We start from the raw sequence: 16,366 nt of genomic DNA, 5'->3' as shown, positions 1-16,366 counted from the left end.
ACAATACGTTTCTTAAGCAAGATATAATTCAGTAAAATATCCTGACTCATTATCTCGTGTCTCACCAGCCTCCTCACTGCTGTTCCTTTGGCTATCTTCCTTACAGAGAGGGGGAGCCTTTTATACAAGAATAGTCCCTTATCTGCAGTGTCTAGCTTGAACCTGATTTGAGCTTCTGGTTGTTATTTGAATGTCAACAGATCCATGAATATATTATACTTACCTTTTCAATCTGACAGGTGACTTTTAAATTAAGAGTCTTACAGTGCCATTCTTTGCATGTGTACTTGGGAGTGTTAGATTACATAGGATTGTACTGTGCATGTTCTGTTCTATGGGAGAGATCCAGGGTACGTTTCTTATACCACTTACCTGGCAATTACTACTCAGTGGACTTCTCAGTACCCTTGTATATTGTTATGGAAATTACAGGGAGGGGGGGATATCTTTAAAGTTGTTAAATGTTACAAATATGCATAAATGTATTCTTTCGACTTGACAGCTCAGGGAAGTTACCTAGCTTTAAAAATAATATAAAATCAACTCCTTTGCCACTTTCCTTCATTCCACTGCCAATTTGCGTCATTGGCCAAGGACTTGTAAACCACTTGGTCCCCACCATAATCCCTCAAGTGGGAGGTCACATACTCACAGGAAGGTACTCATAGGTGTCAATCGCTGGGCAAAGGCACTCCTCCAGACTTGACCAGGTGGCAGACTATGCAAACCAAAGTTCTATTGTCCCTTTGTAGTAGGTGCTTAGAATGTACTTCCCAATACATATCCTGTATAGGCCTGTTGACCCAACACATTCCTCCTATGTTAATCATGTATAACCCTCCCCTTTTCTGATGTAGTAATGATGTAGCAAAGATGTAGTGATGATGCTTAATGAACTGTATGCTGGGATAAGATAGAAACTTTTAAAAGTCCTTGTCACCCCATCCTTGGGGTTCAAAATTCCTCTTTGAACCTGTTGCGCAGCAAGCTTTGGTCTACAGCTATTTGCTCTGGTTGGTGGCTGGACTCCTTCCTTTATTCCGCAGGGATCTGCCCAACAAGCTGGGTGACTGAGCAGTCTTGCACCTAGATTTTTCCGTAACAATATGATTGCATTGTTACAATTTATTTCGCGTGTGTGTGTCTGTGTGTGTGTGTGTGTGCTGCTGGTGGTGTTAGGGTGTGTACATACATCCTGCTGGATTAAGAAATCTAGATGATTGCTTCCACACTTTTGGCCTAGTGGGGTCTAATGGGGTCAAGAAGGCTCACAATTACAACTAAAACTATAGGGCAGTCCCCCAAACCCCTAGAGCTAATTTTGAGGGCACATGGGACTCTAAAGGAGAGCAGAGGTTCATCCCACTTCTACAAGAAGAGCTGGATGCAAAGCTTTTTATATTAAAACAACCACAATGCGGAGATTTTTTATTTTTATTTTACAGTGCTTTTTCTGCAGGACATTTCTGCTAATTATTTCAACAAAGCTTGGTTTTGCTTACAGATGAAATTGTTTGTGGATATCTTATTAATTTAGCGGACTACCTGGCACTTTACCTTAACCATCCATAAATTTTGTTAAGTTAAATTTTCTTAACTTAAATCTCCCTTTACTTGTCATGAGTATTGTGCATAGTTCTTAGCAGGGCAATGTTTCCTCCTTTTTAAATTATTGCAAAATATATGAGGAACAAATGTATGAAAATTTAAAATTAACTATTAGTTGGGGGGAGATTTTGAGAGAGAGTAATACTTTTTGATGTCACATTATAGTTAGAGAAAGGTAATAGATTTTAGAGTATAGAAAGTAGCTCTAGAGATATTTAGATCACTGAGTACACACTCACTTTTTAGTACCACTATCACATCTGTGCAAATAGGTTTTGAAAACAACAAAAAACTGAAAAATCAGGTTAGCAACAGGAAAAACTGAATGTGTTCAAACTGTGTTCGACTCTTTCGGAAAAAATAATTAGCTGGCCTAGTTTGAATGTTATATTACAATATGATTTAGTTTTGCACACGTAAGAGTGTTCCTCTCCCCATTCCTTCTCAGAGGCTTTCTCCCATTATATCCTCACAGTCAGAAATATATGCACCCCCTGGAAATTTTTATGAAATACAAAGTTAGCATGAAGTGTTTCTGGTTGTATTGGGGTGGGGGGCGTGATACTATGTCTCACCCAATTAACATAGTTCAATAAGTTTAAATGTTATTTTCTCTTCATTGCTTTTAAATTGTTTGGGGTTAGTTTGCCCTGCTCACTTATTGTGACTTGCACTGCGTTGCAGGGGGTTGGACTAGGTGACCATAGAAGTCTCTTCCAACTGTACAATTCTATGATTCGATATCCCTCATTCTTTTCCAGATTTGACTGATTCTGTCCCCCGCTCCCCAACAAATTAGATTTAGGTTGCAATCCTAACTGGATGTAAGTAAGCCCCTTTGAACATAGGACTTACTTCTGACTGATACGCTCAGCAGGATCGTACTGCATATTGTTCTGCAGAAAAAAACATTGGAAATTTTCTCCTGCTTCAGCAATGAGACAATTTTTTAAAAAGAGGGAGATTCAATAGTTATTACAGGTGGTTCCGCCCCCCCTTCCACACATTAAAAAGGTTCCTGATGCTTTGTAGTTAATCCTAGTAATAACCTTTCTGTTCCATTTATTCAACTGCTTGGGTTTTGTGGAAGTGCTACGGCTCTCGTTTGTTTTATTATTATTATAAAACAAATAGGGTGCACACCTCCTTGAATTTGTACACCCCAGACATACAGAGTCAAAGGGACTTATCTTCATATAGATGCATTGATGGTGTCAGTGAGATGGAACTCCCATAATCTCTTACATACCGGTACATTTATTTAGGCTTGACGTATGTTAATTTCCCCATCACCTAATTTAATTTTTTACCCCTTTATCGTGAAACCTTTTTTTTGGGGGGGTGCCTCTTTTCTTTCTTAAAAAAGAGGAAAACAACCCCCTATACTAATGACCATGATGATGACACAAGGCTTGAAGAAATTGAGGAATACAGTACTCAGGATTTGCAGGGCACTCCAGCATGCAGTGCCTTAGGTCTCCCGTGACCCAGCATTCCTCTTCAATTTAATCTTTCAGGGGAGGGCAAGAGATTTGCTGCGATTTGGCAGGGGATGCTCTCCCTCCTTAGCCTTCCTTTTTGGCTTGAGGTTGCGGGGTGGGGGGGGGAGAGAAGAGAGTGAAGTAAGCAGCAGCAGCAAGGAGGAGCTGGCAGCCTGTGCGTGTGTGGCTGTGTGTGTGTGAGAGAGAGAGAGAGAGAGAGAGAGAGAGAGAGAGAGGCGAGCGCCTTGGCCGCCCTGTTTCCTGGTGCTCTGCTCCCTGACCCCAGTGGCAGTCCTTACTCACTGCACTCCTCCGCTCTCTTCCTCCTTCTCTCCCCCTTCATTTCTCCCTCTTTCTCTTTCTCGCTCTCCAGCCCAGATCGCGGCTGCTCTCCTTCTCCCTTTTCTTCCTTCCTCCCTTCCCCTTCCTTCCCTCCTTCCTTCCTTCCTTCCTTTTGCCTGCGTCCGCCACTCTCCTTTCCACTCCGGGGACCCTCGGGGGTCGAAGGTGTCTGCCCTGCCTTGCACCAGCCGTCAACCTTTGGCAAAGCCTTTCCTCGCTCTTTCGCCCTCTCGCAACACAGCTCCGCGGCACCATCCGCCTCCTCCTCCTCCCCTCCTCCTCCTCATGGATCGGCTCCTTCCCCAGCACTGAAGGCATCCCTAGGAACACACATCAACATCCAGGAAAAATAAAAAAAGAGGGAGAGAAGGTAAATCATCCGCCCCGAGCAGAGAGAAGGGGAGAGAGGGATCAGATGGAAGAAGAAGGACCAAGAGAGAGAGAAAGGGGGAGCGAGAGGGAGAAAATTCCTAATAACAAAACACAAAGCCATGGGTTAGAGGTGCCTTGTCATGTACAAGTACAAGGGGATCAGAGAGGGCAAACAATAATCAGATTCAAACGGGCTGCTGATTTGCCACTCGCCAAAGCGATCGCGGGCAGAGAGCTGGATTGTTATGATTGTGATTTTATTATAAATTGTTGTTTCAGAAGGAAGGCTAATTTCTGCGCGGGTGTCTGTTTCTCTTCCTCCTCTCTTTCTCTCTCCACCCCCCCCCCTCAACCCCGGTGCTTCTAGTGCTCCCCACCTTTCTCCACCTCCTCCTTCTGCCCCCCTCCCCGCTTTTGCGTTAATTTCTTGTCTTGCGGAGTGGGGGGGGGGGGGCGCGGCGGCGGCTGGGGAATAGATTTGGCAGCGGAGATTAATTCGCGGGCTGTTTACTAGAGAGTCTCGGGTGATCGGGGTTATAATGTAAGAGCACGACCGGGGGAGGGTAGGCCAAAGGGAGCATTGTGCTGCGCGAGAGAGAGAGAGCGAGGCGAGGCGGCAGATCGAGGGAGTGAAATGCAAAGTACAGTTAGCGTGGAAAAACTGAAACGTGGGGCTGGCGGGGAGGAGGAAGGTGTGGGGACGGGGGGGGGACAGAAACGTGTTTGTCATACCCCCCCTTTTTTCCTTCTTCTCTGCATTTTCTCACCTACCCACCCCTTTCCCAAGGCAAAAGAAAAGGAGAGGGGTGGGGGGAAAGTAACTATTGCAAATGGGTTTCTTTACTATTCAAGAGCTGGAGTTTCCCCATGTCTCTTTCACATGCAAGGCGGCTCCGTTTCTCTCTTTCTCTCCCCCTTCTCGCTTCACAACAGGCTTGGAAATCAATGACCCCCGAGGCCTAAGGGCACTTGGAAACCTTTCGACATTTTATTGGGGTGGGGTGAAAAAGGAGGGGGGGGAGGCTGAAAAGAAGAAAAATATGAAATCACCCACGAGTTGTAAATTTACCGCCCCACCCGGCTTGCTGCATGATTTTGTAGTTTCCCCTCTCCTCCCCCCCCCCCCGCCAAAAGCAACCCACCTCCTGCTAGGTATTGTAGTTTGAGTGCGAAATGTGAACGAGAAGAAGCGGTGTATGTTGTATGGGGGTGGTGGTGTTACAGCTATTGTAGAGAAAAGAGGATGAAAACTTTAACCATGCACATAAAAAAGGGGGGATCTGGAAGGGGGGGGTCCGGACGACAACAATGAAGCAGTTGTAAAAATGTGGAGCTTTCCGAGGGAGAGTTTGAATGCATTTGAGCTAGGTTATAATGCCAGCTTGAGTGGCAAGGGGGGAGATCGGTTGGGATGAGTGACGTTGGGAAAAGGAGGGGAGGGGGAGTCAGGATGGTGCGGTGTCAGAGCTATTGGCCGCTGATTGTGATCAATCATTCTGAGCACTGGGGAAAGAGGGAATGAGAGAGGCAGAGAGGAAGCAGACCCAACACGCAGCGTGGATTCAGAGGAGTGCTGCCACCTCTCCGGGAGAGTTGCCCAGAGAGAAGGGGGGAGAAAGTGTGCCCAGCACCGCTTAGATGGGCACGGACTGACTGCCACGAGGAGGTAGTGTGTGCAAACTGGTACCTGGTTGTTGTTGTTTTTTATTGTTCCTGTTTGCTGCTGTGCACCTTTGAACTGAAGGTGCCTTGGGAAATGGATCATTTCAACCGAGGGATGGAGTTTGTTCTAAGGATTTCATCTGTAAGAAGAAAGGGTCCACACGGATTCTTTTCTCTCTTTCTCCATCTTTCTGTATGTGTGGCATCAGGTTTTTTTTATGAATGGAAAACAGGTTTGGTTTCATTTATCAGTCATGTGTTGGGGATAAGATTTTATCTTTCCAACATTCATTTGATATACAACTTTTATGCACCCCTCTTCAGAAAGGAAAAGAAAATGAAAAAGCCTACCTGGAGTAGGAGCAGAATGGATAATGAGTTATAGTTAAATTAAAAATATATGCACTGTTTGCTGGAATGTTGAGTATAAACAGGGATCTTGTTCTGCCTTGTATATAGTTTGCAGTGATTGGATAAATTTATGCTAGAAGAAGCTATAGGAAAGTATTAAACAGACACCTACATGAGTAACTTCTTGAAGACTTTATGGATTTAAATTCTTGAATTTACTTACCAGAGAGTAAGCTCCACTGAAAACAGTGGAACTTACTTCTGAATAAATGATTGCACATTGAGTGTAGTTTAATCAAAGCGAGGATAGCAAAGATTGAATATGAATCTTGAAGGAAGTGTTAGCATCAGTATCTTATTTAACTCTTCCCCCTTATTTCTAATTCTTAAGGAATTTCCATACTTGCTTCAACTAAAGCCAGTCTAAAGTAAATGGGAATTAATATTCCAAATGATGGAGTAAAATAGTGGGTTCTCTCTTCATCAAATAGTATTTGTTCTCTTTACATCTGTGCAAATTGTGAGTGTGATTATTAATTTTCTTTCATTTAATGTGCATGTTTATAGCAATGTTATAAAAACTGGTGACCTGGTAATGCCAGAAATACTTGCCATTTTTTATTATTATTCTGAGACAAAAATGATTATATACAGTGCATATAAATGCCCTGCTTTTGTGTCTTTTATGGACTTCAAATCAAATCAGCAGATTCAATGCCTTTGTGACATTTATCCATTGTGGAAGCATACCAACTGCACAACCAGTGCTTACATTATTCACAGGCTGCCCCCTGAGTTTTTCAGGATTACATAATATAAGATGGCACTTTGCTAGTTCTTCTGTTGGCATAATTCTAGCATTAAAATTAGCTGTAAGTTGCTTAACAGTGTAGACCCCCCCCCCCTTATTATTCCACCGTGGATGCACCATCTTCTTAATGACTGGTGTCAATGGGAGGGAAGCACTATAGTCCTCACAGGGAGGCTAATAAATTTGTTAGTGAAAGTTTTGAAGTACTTGGGTCCTGCCTTACATTTTCTTCAAAGAGCTCCTCATTAAAGCAGATCACAATCAGACACTTTTAATATGAAAGCTGTTTTGCACTGGAAAAGAATGAAAGGGAAATGAAACTAAGATCAGCCTGCTCAGACATAATATGTGACCTTTATTTACTAGTTTGATAGTCAGTGATTGACATTTTAAAAGCCATTGGTGTAAATTTGCCACGTTTTAATACAAGAAGACCCCCAGAATTAGAAATGTAATATTTTGCTCACTTTTATATTGGCTTGTGTGTGTTTTCTTTGTATACATACTTGAAAATTTAAATAAAGAAATAATTAATTTAAAAAATCTTAGAGAAACTGAATGAGGATTTCTGTTTGCCTACCAATATTCTGCTTTGACTTTGAGTTAGCTCAATGTTTTTCTCATAGCTAAAGTTTTGAATATTGTACAACACCTCATGGGTTGGGCTGTATACACTATTCTCCTCAGCAAGTTTGATTTCTTTCCCCTTGAATTTTGTGGGCTACAGAATATAAAATACTGCCTTTTGGCTGCACTGAATTAATTAAAATATAGTTGCTTGTCTTTTCAAAAAAACCCCAGAAAAATAATGATATTGTGTTTATTAGTTATACTCAATAGAATCTGCTTTTGCGGGGAGGAAGTGGTGGGCCATGCCATTTCAATACTGCTACCTAAAACTAATGACTAAAACTCTAACAATACAAAATGTGTTCTTTTCCCCCAATCCCTAAGCTCTCAGGGTTAACATTCTTTTTAATGACAGTCATTTCTCTAACAGGAAGATGTTTTCATTTGTATTTACTTTTCAGTGCAGTGCAATTATGCAGTTCCACACTGCACACTGTCTTCATAGTTAGTATCTCAAAAGAGAATTACAGTCTTCACAACAGAATTGCAATTGGAAGCAGGTGTTGTGTTTTACTGTTATGCAAAATAACAGTAAAATATAATTGTGGGGGAAATTAAGGAAACAGCTGCAAAGTTGGTATGGGAGATCCTTCATTACAATTTGTAGGCAGTTATCTTACACTGCAAACTGGGCAAAGATTTGATGTAGCAAATTGTAGCGATTTTGTCTTCCATGCCTATATATACATATATATAACCAGCGAATAATTTGAGACAAAGACCAATAATACCCTCTGCGAAATATACTAAAGATTTTGGTCAAGATCCACTTGATGGGGTCTTAGCTCTTTCCCTGCTTGCTTTTTCCGATATGCAAAATGAAGAAATACCCTGATTCTTGAAAAAGGAAGTTGTGTGGTTCCGTAACCTGCTTAACATATGGAAGCCTATGTAGGCCTGAGGTTGTAAAATAATAAAATAAATCGCCTATGGCAGGCCATCTGCCATTTGGAAGGCATTATGTGGAATTTTGTGCTGAACCAGGTTTTACAGTTCATATCTTAATACTGGTGCAATGTAGAGGCTCCAGATATTTGATTTTACATCTAGCAAGTCCTATTTTTATTTAGAAACAATGCAGCACCGCTATGTAGCAATCAGCTATGTAGCATAGCTGATTGTAAATACAAAGACTGGTTTTCTATACTTCTGTATCAATTTTAGGAAGCACCTAATTTATAGGAAGGGACGCGGGTGGCGCTGTGGGCTAAAGCCTCAACGCCTAGGGCTTGCCGATCGAAAGGTCGGCGGTTCGAATCCCCGTGGCGGGGTGCGCTCCCGTTGTTCGGTCCCAGCGCCTGCCCACCTAGCAGTTCGAAAGCACCCCTGGGTGCAAGTAGATAAATAGGTACCGCTTACCAGCGGGAAGGTAAACGGCGTTCCGTGTGCGGCTCTGGCTCGCCAGAGCAGCGATGTCACGCTGGCCACGTGACCCGGAAGTGTCCCCGGACAGCGCTGGCCCCCGGCCAATAAATGTGAGATGGGCTCACAAACCCCACAGTCTGTCAAGACTGGCCCATTCGGGCAGGGGTACCTTTACCTTTACCTTTAATTTATAGGAACAGCAATGTAAGTGTTACCTTTTTTGGTATTCCTGAGAATGCAGAACAATTTATCTGTTTGGATTTAAACATACTCTAGAAGGTGGATCATGACCAAAATCGGGGGGGGGGGGGAGAGAACCTATCTTGAACCATTTCAGATCTTTTTGGTATTAAAATGTTAAGAGTGGGAATTACAAGTTTTGCTTTCCAAGTTTGTGCTCAGTCTGTTCGCCTGCAGTTTATCATGAGCACATACTTGAAGACTGCGTAACTACTTTTTTCTAATGGCAAGTCTGGATTTAAACATTTGTGTCAATGTTAGGGAATAGAAGGAAGTCCATCAACCTCACCAGGGAATAACAGGGAAATTGGTGACTTAATGAAGGTGCTCACAGAGTGCATTAGAATAGCAGGGGGTTTTGGGATGAAGACTTAATCAGAATTATTTTGAGAGATTTCAAACGCAGAAAGCAGTTTGACATAATGGAAGGATTAGAAGTGCTTCACAACTCTTCTGGTGCCACAACAGTGAAGAGGCAACACAAGCAGAAAAGCGTTGTAGGGTTATTCCTTTAGCCCTTTATCATTGTATGCATCCTGTCTGCTTCCCGGTGTTCTAGTATAAATTCTTCAAGTGTGTGTGTGTGTGGGGGGGGGAGACTTTTCTGTTGGTGGAACTTCCAGTGTAAAAAAGAATCCTGATCTTCCAGAGCTCTTAGTTAGCCTTCACAAGTAGAAAAGCCCCCCCCCCCCATGCAAAAGTAACACTAGAACATGGGAAAGCTCAAAGGATCTGTGCAAGGACGACGACATTCAAGGGGCATATCCACAGCTCTTTCCTACTTGAGTTGCCCCTTCATGGCTGAAACATTCAAAAGGGCTAGCAGACATTTACTAATTTTTTGACCAGAACAATATTTAGTGAAGGAATAAAGCAAATGGCTAGAACATGTGGGTTATGTTAAATAATGGAAGTGTATAACTCACAGTAATAAATTATAATTGATTTTGAGTATAAAGAACTGTCCATTTCTGCTTTTTTATACATTTATCTGGCTTAAATAATGAAACGAAATTTAGGAATGATAGGGTGTATACCCAATAGTAGAAAGCAATCTTTCTCCTGTAGCTCCCATTCTTTAGTTTAGACCATATGGATTGGCCTGATGGATGAACCATCTCTAGGCCCATCTTTTCCAGTATTTTGTAACCATGAATGGGTTGCTAGATGCTTACGGATACTCATAACCATCATTATACCTTGTTTGTTTGTCTCTGCGTTTAGAGCTATACTGCCTCTGAATATACATGTGCTGTTTATTTATTTACCTCTATACAGCCCTTCATCTGAAGATCACAGGGCAGCTTACAATATAAAACCCCAAAAACGTACACTATAATAACAAACAATAACAATACACCCTCAGCTATCATGCATTAGTTATTCACTGCATTTAGAATGCATAATTTTGGCAAGCCTTAACCCCAGGACCAGTGAATATTTTTGAATGAGCCTGATTCTAGTATTGTAATACACCTCTTAACTACTTTTATGTTGTTCATAACATTATAAACTCCTTTCCTGTGAACATCAATAGTGTTTCTTTTTCCTAAACAAGAAAACTCTTATTCTCTTTAACCTTTTCTTGTCAAGAAACTGCTTGAACAACTTGATCGTTTTGGTTGTCCTTTTCTATACCTTTATCCAGTGTGTTTTTTTTCTAAAAAAATGTTTAGGGGTACTCTCATTTTCCTACTCATATTGAAATACTGCCCCTCAATGAGGCCAAACTTAAATTCACAAAATGTTTAGGGATATGCGTCCCCCTGTGTCCCCCCAGGAAAAAAAAGCACTGCCTGTACCAGCTCCATCATGTCCTACTGAGAGTAAAATATCCCCTGTTGCTTGAGCGTTGACCTTGTAAAATTTGGGACGTGGATATGTTGCAATGCTGCTAAAATATCATTTTTAAATTTAAGAAAAACAGTACTTATAAATGAGTTGGTGAATCTTTTTGTTTTGTTTCATGGAAATGTTAGATGAGCTGTCTTTTATGGTGGGTTAGGAGAACCAACAAAACAACTGTATGCATGTTTGGAGGAAGAGTGTGAGGGGAGGAGGGGTAGGAATGAGAGAATGTTGGACCAAAGACGTTCAAGTTTGTGAGTTTACAGTTGCAATTACATTTCTTTGCATTTATGAAGAGGTTGATATTTTTAATTTAAAGTAAAAGTCCTCTGAGCCTTCTAAAATTCCTAAGATTACTGTGTGCAAGTGTAATCTGAGGGTGGTTTAACTGTGCAGAGCAGATGTGTGGTTGGAGGAGAACTCTTGCACAGCTGTCTGTTTTGCAGGTTCTTGAGTTAGTCTCCAAATCCCTGGCTGCATGTCAGGGAAGTGGAATCACTTTGGATCTAAGCCATTTCCCAGACCTTCCCTGGCACATCCTTGAACCTCCCCAGCTCACCGCTTACCATGTTCCCACTGAAGCTGGAGCGCCAACATTGATTGGGCCAGGGCTGTAGATGCTTCTGCAGTGGCATCTCCATATCTGGTGTCAGAACTCTGTCTTCTTTGTTGGAGAGGGAGACTTGGTGCCAGTGTTGTCCTCCAAACGTCATAGAAATACTGTCGTAAAGTACTTTAAGCATGACGACAGCATACCATGTGGGTATAACAAGTTGAACCTGAAACAATATGTAGCCCTGTGGACTGCTACTGTTCAGGGTTCCAGCAGCCAGCCATACCCTTTCCCAAGATACAGTGGTGACTCGCAAGACGAAATTAATTCATTCCGCGAGTGTTTTCGTCTTGCGGTTTTTTCGACTTGCGAAGCACGGTGTCGGAAAAGTTTTGGAAAAGCTTCAAAAATCACCAAAAACCTAAAAAAAGGCTACTTCTATGAGTAGCTCCTCGAAGTCAAGTCGCAACTGTATTAACGGTGTTAAGAAAAAGGAAACAAACTTGCAAAAAACACAAGACGTTTTCGTCTTGCGAAGCAAGCCCATAGGGAAATTGGTCTTGCGAAGCAGCTCAAAAACCGCAAAACCCTTTCGTCTAGTGAGTTTTTCGTCTTGTGAGGCACCACTGTACTCCATTATATTGTCCTTCACCAGCGGCTTTCCATACCTGCTTCCCAGCAGTCAGCCAGCATCCCTTAAGGGGGTGTTGTTTTTGGAGGTCTCCCACCTTTAGGATTTTGTCTTTAAGATTTTTCTTTACTTTGGCTAACCAAAGAGTTTCCCCGGATGGGCTGATACCTCCCTTTTGTATGTGGATTGTGTCATTTCAGGTACATTAAGAGCTAGGCTCAGAGAATGAGTTTACTCTTAGTTGTACACGCTAGTGTTATTAGGAATGGATCAATACATATTTCCATAGGAAACCATCACAGGCTAGGCTGAAATCAAAACCCTCATTACAAATTGATCAATATCTCTGTACTGTTCTGTTTTTCCAGAAGTCTGCAGAGCTCATGAGGAGATATTTGGCTTCTGTCGTTGGCTGAAACACAATGCCCACTCCCATCTTTTGTTCTGGAAAGTTGTAAGTTGCTCATGTCTATAAAGAGAAAGGATGGCTCATGGAATTCCTTCACAAGGGAAAGTTACCATTTCTGTGGATGAATACAGCTCAAATCCAACCCAGGCGTTCACACACTACAACATTAACCAGAGCAGGTTCCAGCCTCCCCATGTACACATGTAAGTACTATTATTGATTTTTGAACTTCATGTAGTGGAAGTTACAGATGGAAAACTTGTTCAGAATTAAGTGCCACCTTGCTGTTATATCAACAGCAAGGTGGCACTTAATTCTGAACAAGTTTTCCATCTGTAACAAGGTGTGAAACAACCATATATTTTGCTGTAATTGAGTTGCGTAATTTGCTTGCAATTATGCATACTTTCTGGAATCCAAATCAAAGTTGGCGTATATTTTGCACCTATTTTACTGTTTTCTAATTCCTGGTAGTGAAAATTAGGTCAACATAACAGAGTTGTGATGACTTTGTAATCACGAGAGTAGAAAAATAAGAATTTGGGCTTCTTTTTACTTGTTGCTAGTCTTCCAACATTTATTGTGATAATGTTTTCAAAAAACAAAAAAGGGAGAGTTGAAATGTTAGCCTGTAGGATGTATAAATTGTGATCTGAAAGTTCATGTTACCTACCCCTGGACTGATGGTGGGTGTGGGATTATTAGAGTTATGGTAATCCCTGTTATGAACTAGGTGAGAACAAAAAAAAAAATATCCAAAATTTGTTGCATGGTTTATTGGACAGAATAGTGTTCAAAGAGCTCCAGATGTCAGAGGCTTGGTAAAACTCAGCACAGTTTTGTATGTGAGCTGCAGGCCTAGTAACAGACTTGTAGCTTTATTGATTTCACTGGAACTTGCCAGAGGGACATATTTCTTGAAAATGTGAACACCCTTCCCCCACCCTTTGCACTCAGCTGCGAAATAGGCCTAATTGGGACTAATTGTCTCCTGATCACTGAATCCTTTGTCCTCCTTGTTGTAAGGGGAACGTGTGCCGCATGCTGCATTCCTCTTACAACCAGGAAGACAAAGGATTTCAAGACTGCTGAACTATTAGTCCCAAGAAATACAAATACTGCATTAAAATAATGTTTATAGCCTGAGCTTAAACCAACAAAGGCAAAAGGTTCCCTGCTCAGCCTGCTATGTTTTGGTATTACGGCTTGTGAGATCACACTGACAACAGAAGGACTTGTGTAGGCACAGTTTGTGTGTGTACATGTGTACACTCACATGTTTTAAGACCTAAGTGAAGACTTAAAACTCCAGATTTCCTTCCTATTGTCTAGTGATGTCCGATCTTTAAAAGGGGCAATTTTTACATAAGCTCCTTTTTCCCTAATGGTTTGAAGGACAAGTTAAATTATAAAACAAAAGAGGCACCTCTTGACCTCATGTTGACCAAAGGTGAGTCAGGTCTTTTATTCATTGCATAGTGAGAATTCAGAGTGTTGGAAGAGAGATACTTCTAAGAGATTAGATGTTTCTTCAATAACTGATAAGGGGGCAAAGGTTTTTTGTTTTTTTTTTTAATTCCATCAATTCCTGTTGCCCTGAGTGAGGTGTGCCAGCCTTTGAGTTATGCAGAACTCTTTGTTAATGAGAATGGAAAGTGAGTTTTTTTCAACCATAGAGAAAAGGACAAAAGTTAAATGCCAATGCAAATATATTAATCACTTTTAAAAAGCAGCCTTGATCATGCACCAGATAAACATGTAGTTAGAATTGTAACCTGGCAGGGCTCTTGTTCCCCCTTTCACCCCCCAAAAGAAGACAATCTTCTCATTTTGTATTGCAATAAACTCTAAAAGCTGTGTAAATTTTAAAAAGCCGTTTGATGTGGGGTATATGTGTTTGATGGGAGGGTTAGAGAATACAGTTTTTAAAAAAGAAACCAAACCCCCTCTTCATGGTTTCCCTTCTGCATGATTGAATAGGCTTGTGCAATGATGAAATAACCAGAAAAAAATTCCAGAGCGTTGTTTTGAAAACCGCTTTTAGCTGATTGTTGTATCTGACCGTAGGTGCATTTGCTGTGCAGAAATGGACAATACAGCTATTCAACATATTTTACGATGACTTTGTATTTGTGATTTTGGGAACATGCAGCTGTTTTAGGCCATCATTTCTGAAACTGGAAAGCTTTAGCTGTTGTAACAAAGATAATTTACTTTAAGAGATTATTAATAATTCCTTCTGATACAGGGTGTTATGTGAAATGCAGATTCACATCGTTGATTGATTATTGCATTCCTTTCTAAGACCTAGCTACACCACCTGTTCTATATATAGTTAAGCTGTCCTGATCAATGCTGTGGATTGGGAAATTTTCTAAAGAAAATTTATAATCCTGAAAGGCTGAAGCTCAATCTAGTTTGAGTGTCTAGGATTCTACTGTTTCACTACAAAATAATAATAATTAAAAAAAAAATGGAATGAGATCACCTTTCCTCTGACCAAATATATATATCACCTGGTTTTGGAAATTATCTTGATGCAGCATTTTGAGCAATTTATTTTAGACTACAGAACATTGCTTCAAGTTAGTGTAAGTAATCCATATACAGTATTATGAAGTTGACACATAGTACACCAGGTTTGTCCTATAATTTCTGTGGGTCTGTTCTAGGAAAAGTGGCTAATGAATGCACCGCATACAGGCAATTTGCATTAAAGGTTCAAAACCAGGTGCTTTGGTTCTTATGGTTGGGAAGGATCACTAGCCTTGCGTTCTGATCCAGTGTCTTTCCTTGCCAATTTACGTATTTCAACTTCCAGCTACTTCAATCCTGAGGTGTTCACTGACTATTTGGTACAGTGATGCTTTTTACTTTCATGAAGATGTATGTACAGTACTATAGCCATGTCAGTTGGTGTTGGCTGAGTTTTTCTGGAACTCAAAGCATGTTAGATATTTTTCTGCTGCAGCTCTCCTAACTCTTCTAAACATCACTCCCTTCCTCCGTGGAGTTCTGGTTAAATGCTTTGCAAAGCTAAGCACACAAAGATAAATTACATATTTTGCAAGGTAAATGTGTAACTGGAATGCCATGAGGGAGATACTGTGTTGAGTTGAGTGAGGAATTCAGTTAAAAAAAGATGGTGGTGAAAGAGTTAAGCATCCATTTCCCCCTGCTTTCTGTGCAAAATAATTCCACTCTAAAGCTGTTTCTGGTTGTTTTTTTTGTAAGACTGTCAGAGCTTTATTAGATGAGTTTGCAAGTAATGTGTAGCTTTTATGTCTACGTCCAGCACCACATTGCAAAATGTTTTCTTAGTTCCCTGACTATAGTGAAGTTGGGAGATAGCACAGTTCAGAGTTGATAAAAATTCGTCCACATTACATACATTTTGGGTTTGGTTCTTCAGTATCAAGGCATTCCTTGATAGCCTAAAAATGACTGCTCCTGTATCAACTGAATAAAATTCTTATTTTGCAAATTGAAGTGCTTATTTTGCACAAATTATTCTCTCGTTTTTGCAGAATTTGTGGGGGGGGGGGAGGTTTGGGGGGGTAAAGAGCTCAGGCTTTCATTAACAATGCTTATTTCCGTAAGTACACAGTCTACAGTGAGTGAGCTCATAAGAACTGTACGTTTTAAGTTGCCTTGCTGCAGACGGCTCTAATCTCATGGCAGACACAAAAAGTTCTGGACTGAGCTTGGTGCTGTGATCTGCACTCAGTGCAGTGAAAGCCTGCACCTTATTATACATTGTTTTCCCTTGGACAAACCTCCTACTTGTATATTGAAATACAAACTGAAAGTCAGGAAATCTGCTGCAGCCCAATCATAATTGGATTTTGAAATCTGTGAGACACAGGACCAAACTGTACAGCGGTGCCTCGCAAGAATTCGTTCCGCGAGTCTTTTCGTCTTGCGATGTTTTTCGTCTTGCGAAGCACGGTCTGTCGCAACTGCGCCTCTTCAAGCGGTTTTTTTTTTAAAAGCGCAAGACGTTTTCGTCTTGCGAAGCAAGCCCATAGGGAAATTCGTCTAGCGAAGCAACGCAAAACCGAAA

General features: G+C 41.2%; 1 protein-coding gene across 3 annotated transcripts in view; it reads left to right on the top strand.

Annotated features, from left to right (window-relative positions):
* Positions 1-3,333: 3,333 nt before the first annotated feature.
* The window catches only part of MPPED2 (metallophosphoesterase domain containing 2), a 126,878-nt gene continuing 113,845 nt past the window's right edge, over positions 3,334-16,366 (top strand). The window contains exons 1-2 of one of the 3 annotated variants that reach the window (XM_082211291.1): positions 3,334-3,801; positions 12,263-12,506. In XM_082211291.1, the coding sequence (XP_082067417.1) occupies positions 12,379-12,506 (128 nt within the window). In that variant the 5' untranslated portion in view covers positions 3,334-3,801; positions 12,263-12,378. Of the gene's footprint in view, positions 3,802-4,322; positions 4,345-5,278; positions 5,470-12,262; positions 12,507-16,366 lie in introns of those variants that run through there. The other 2 variants (XM_082211293.1, XM_082211292.1) reach the window with 2 other exon arrangements.

This window comes from Podarcis vaucheri, assembly GCF_965113315.1.
Source record: "Podarcis vaucheri genome assembly, chromosome: 1".
NCBI classification, from domain to species: domain Eukaryota; kingdom Metazoa; phylum Chordata; class Lepidosauria; order Squamata; family Lacertidae; genus Podarcis; species Podarcis vaucheri.
The sequence above is the reverse complement of the archived record's forward strand: the minus strand, read 5'-3'. Positions and strand labels throughout refer to the sequence as shown.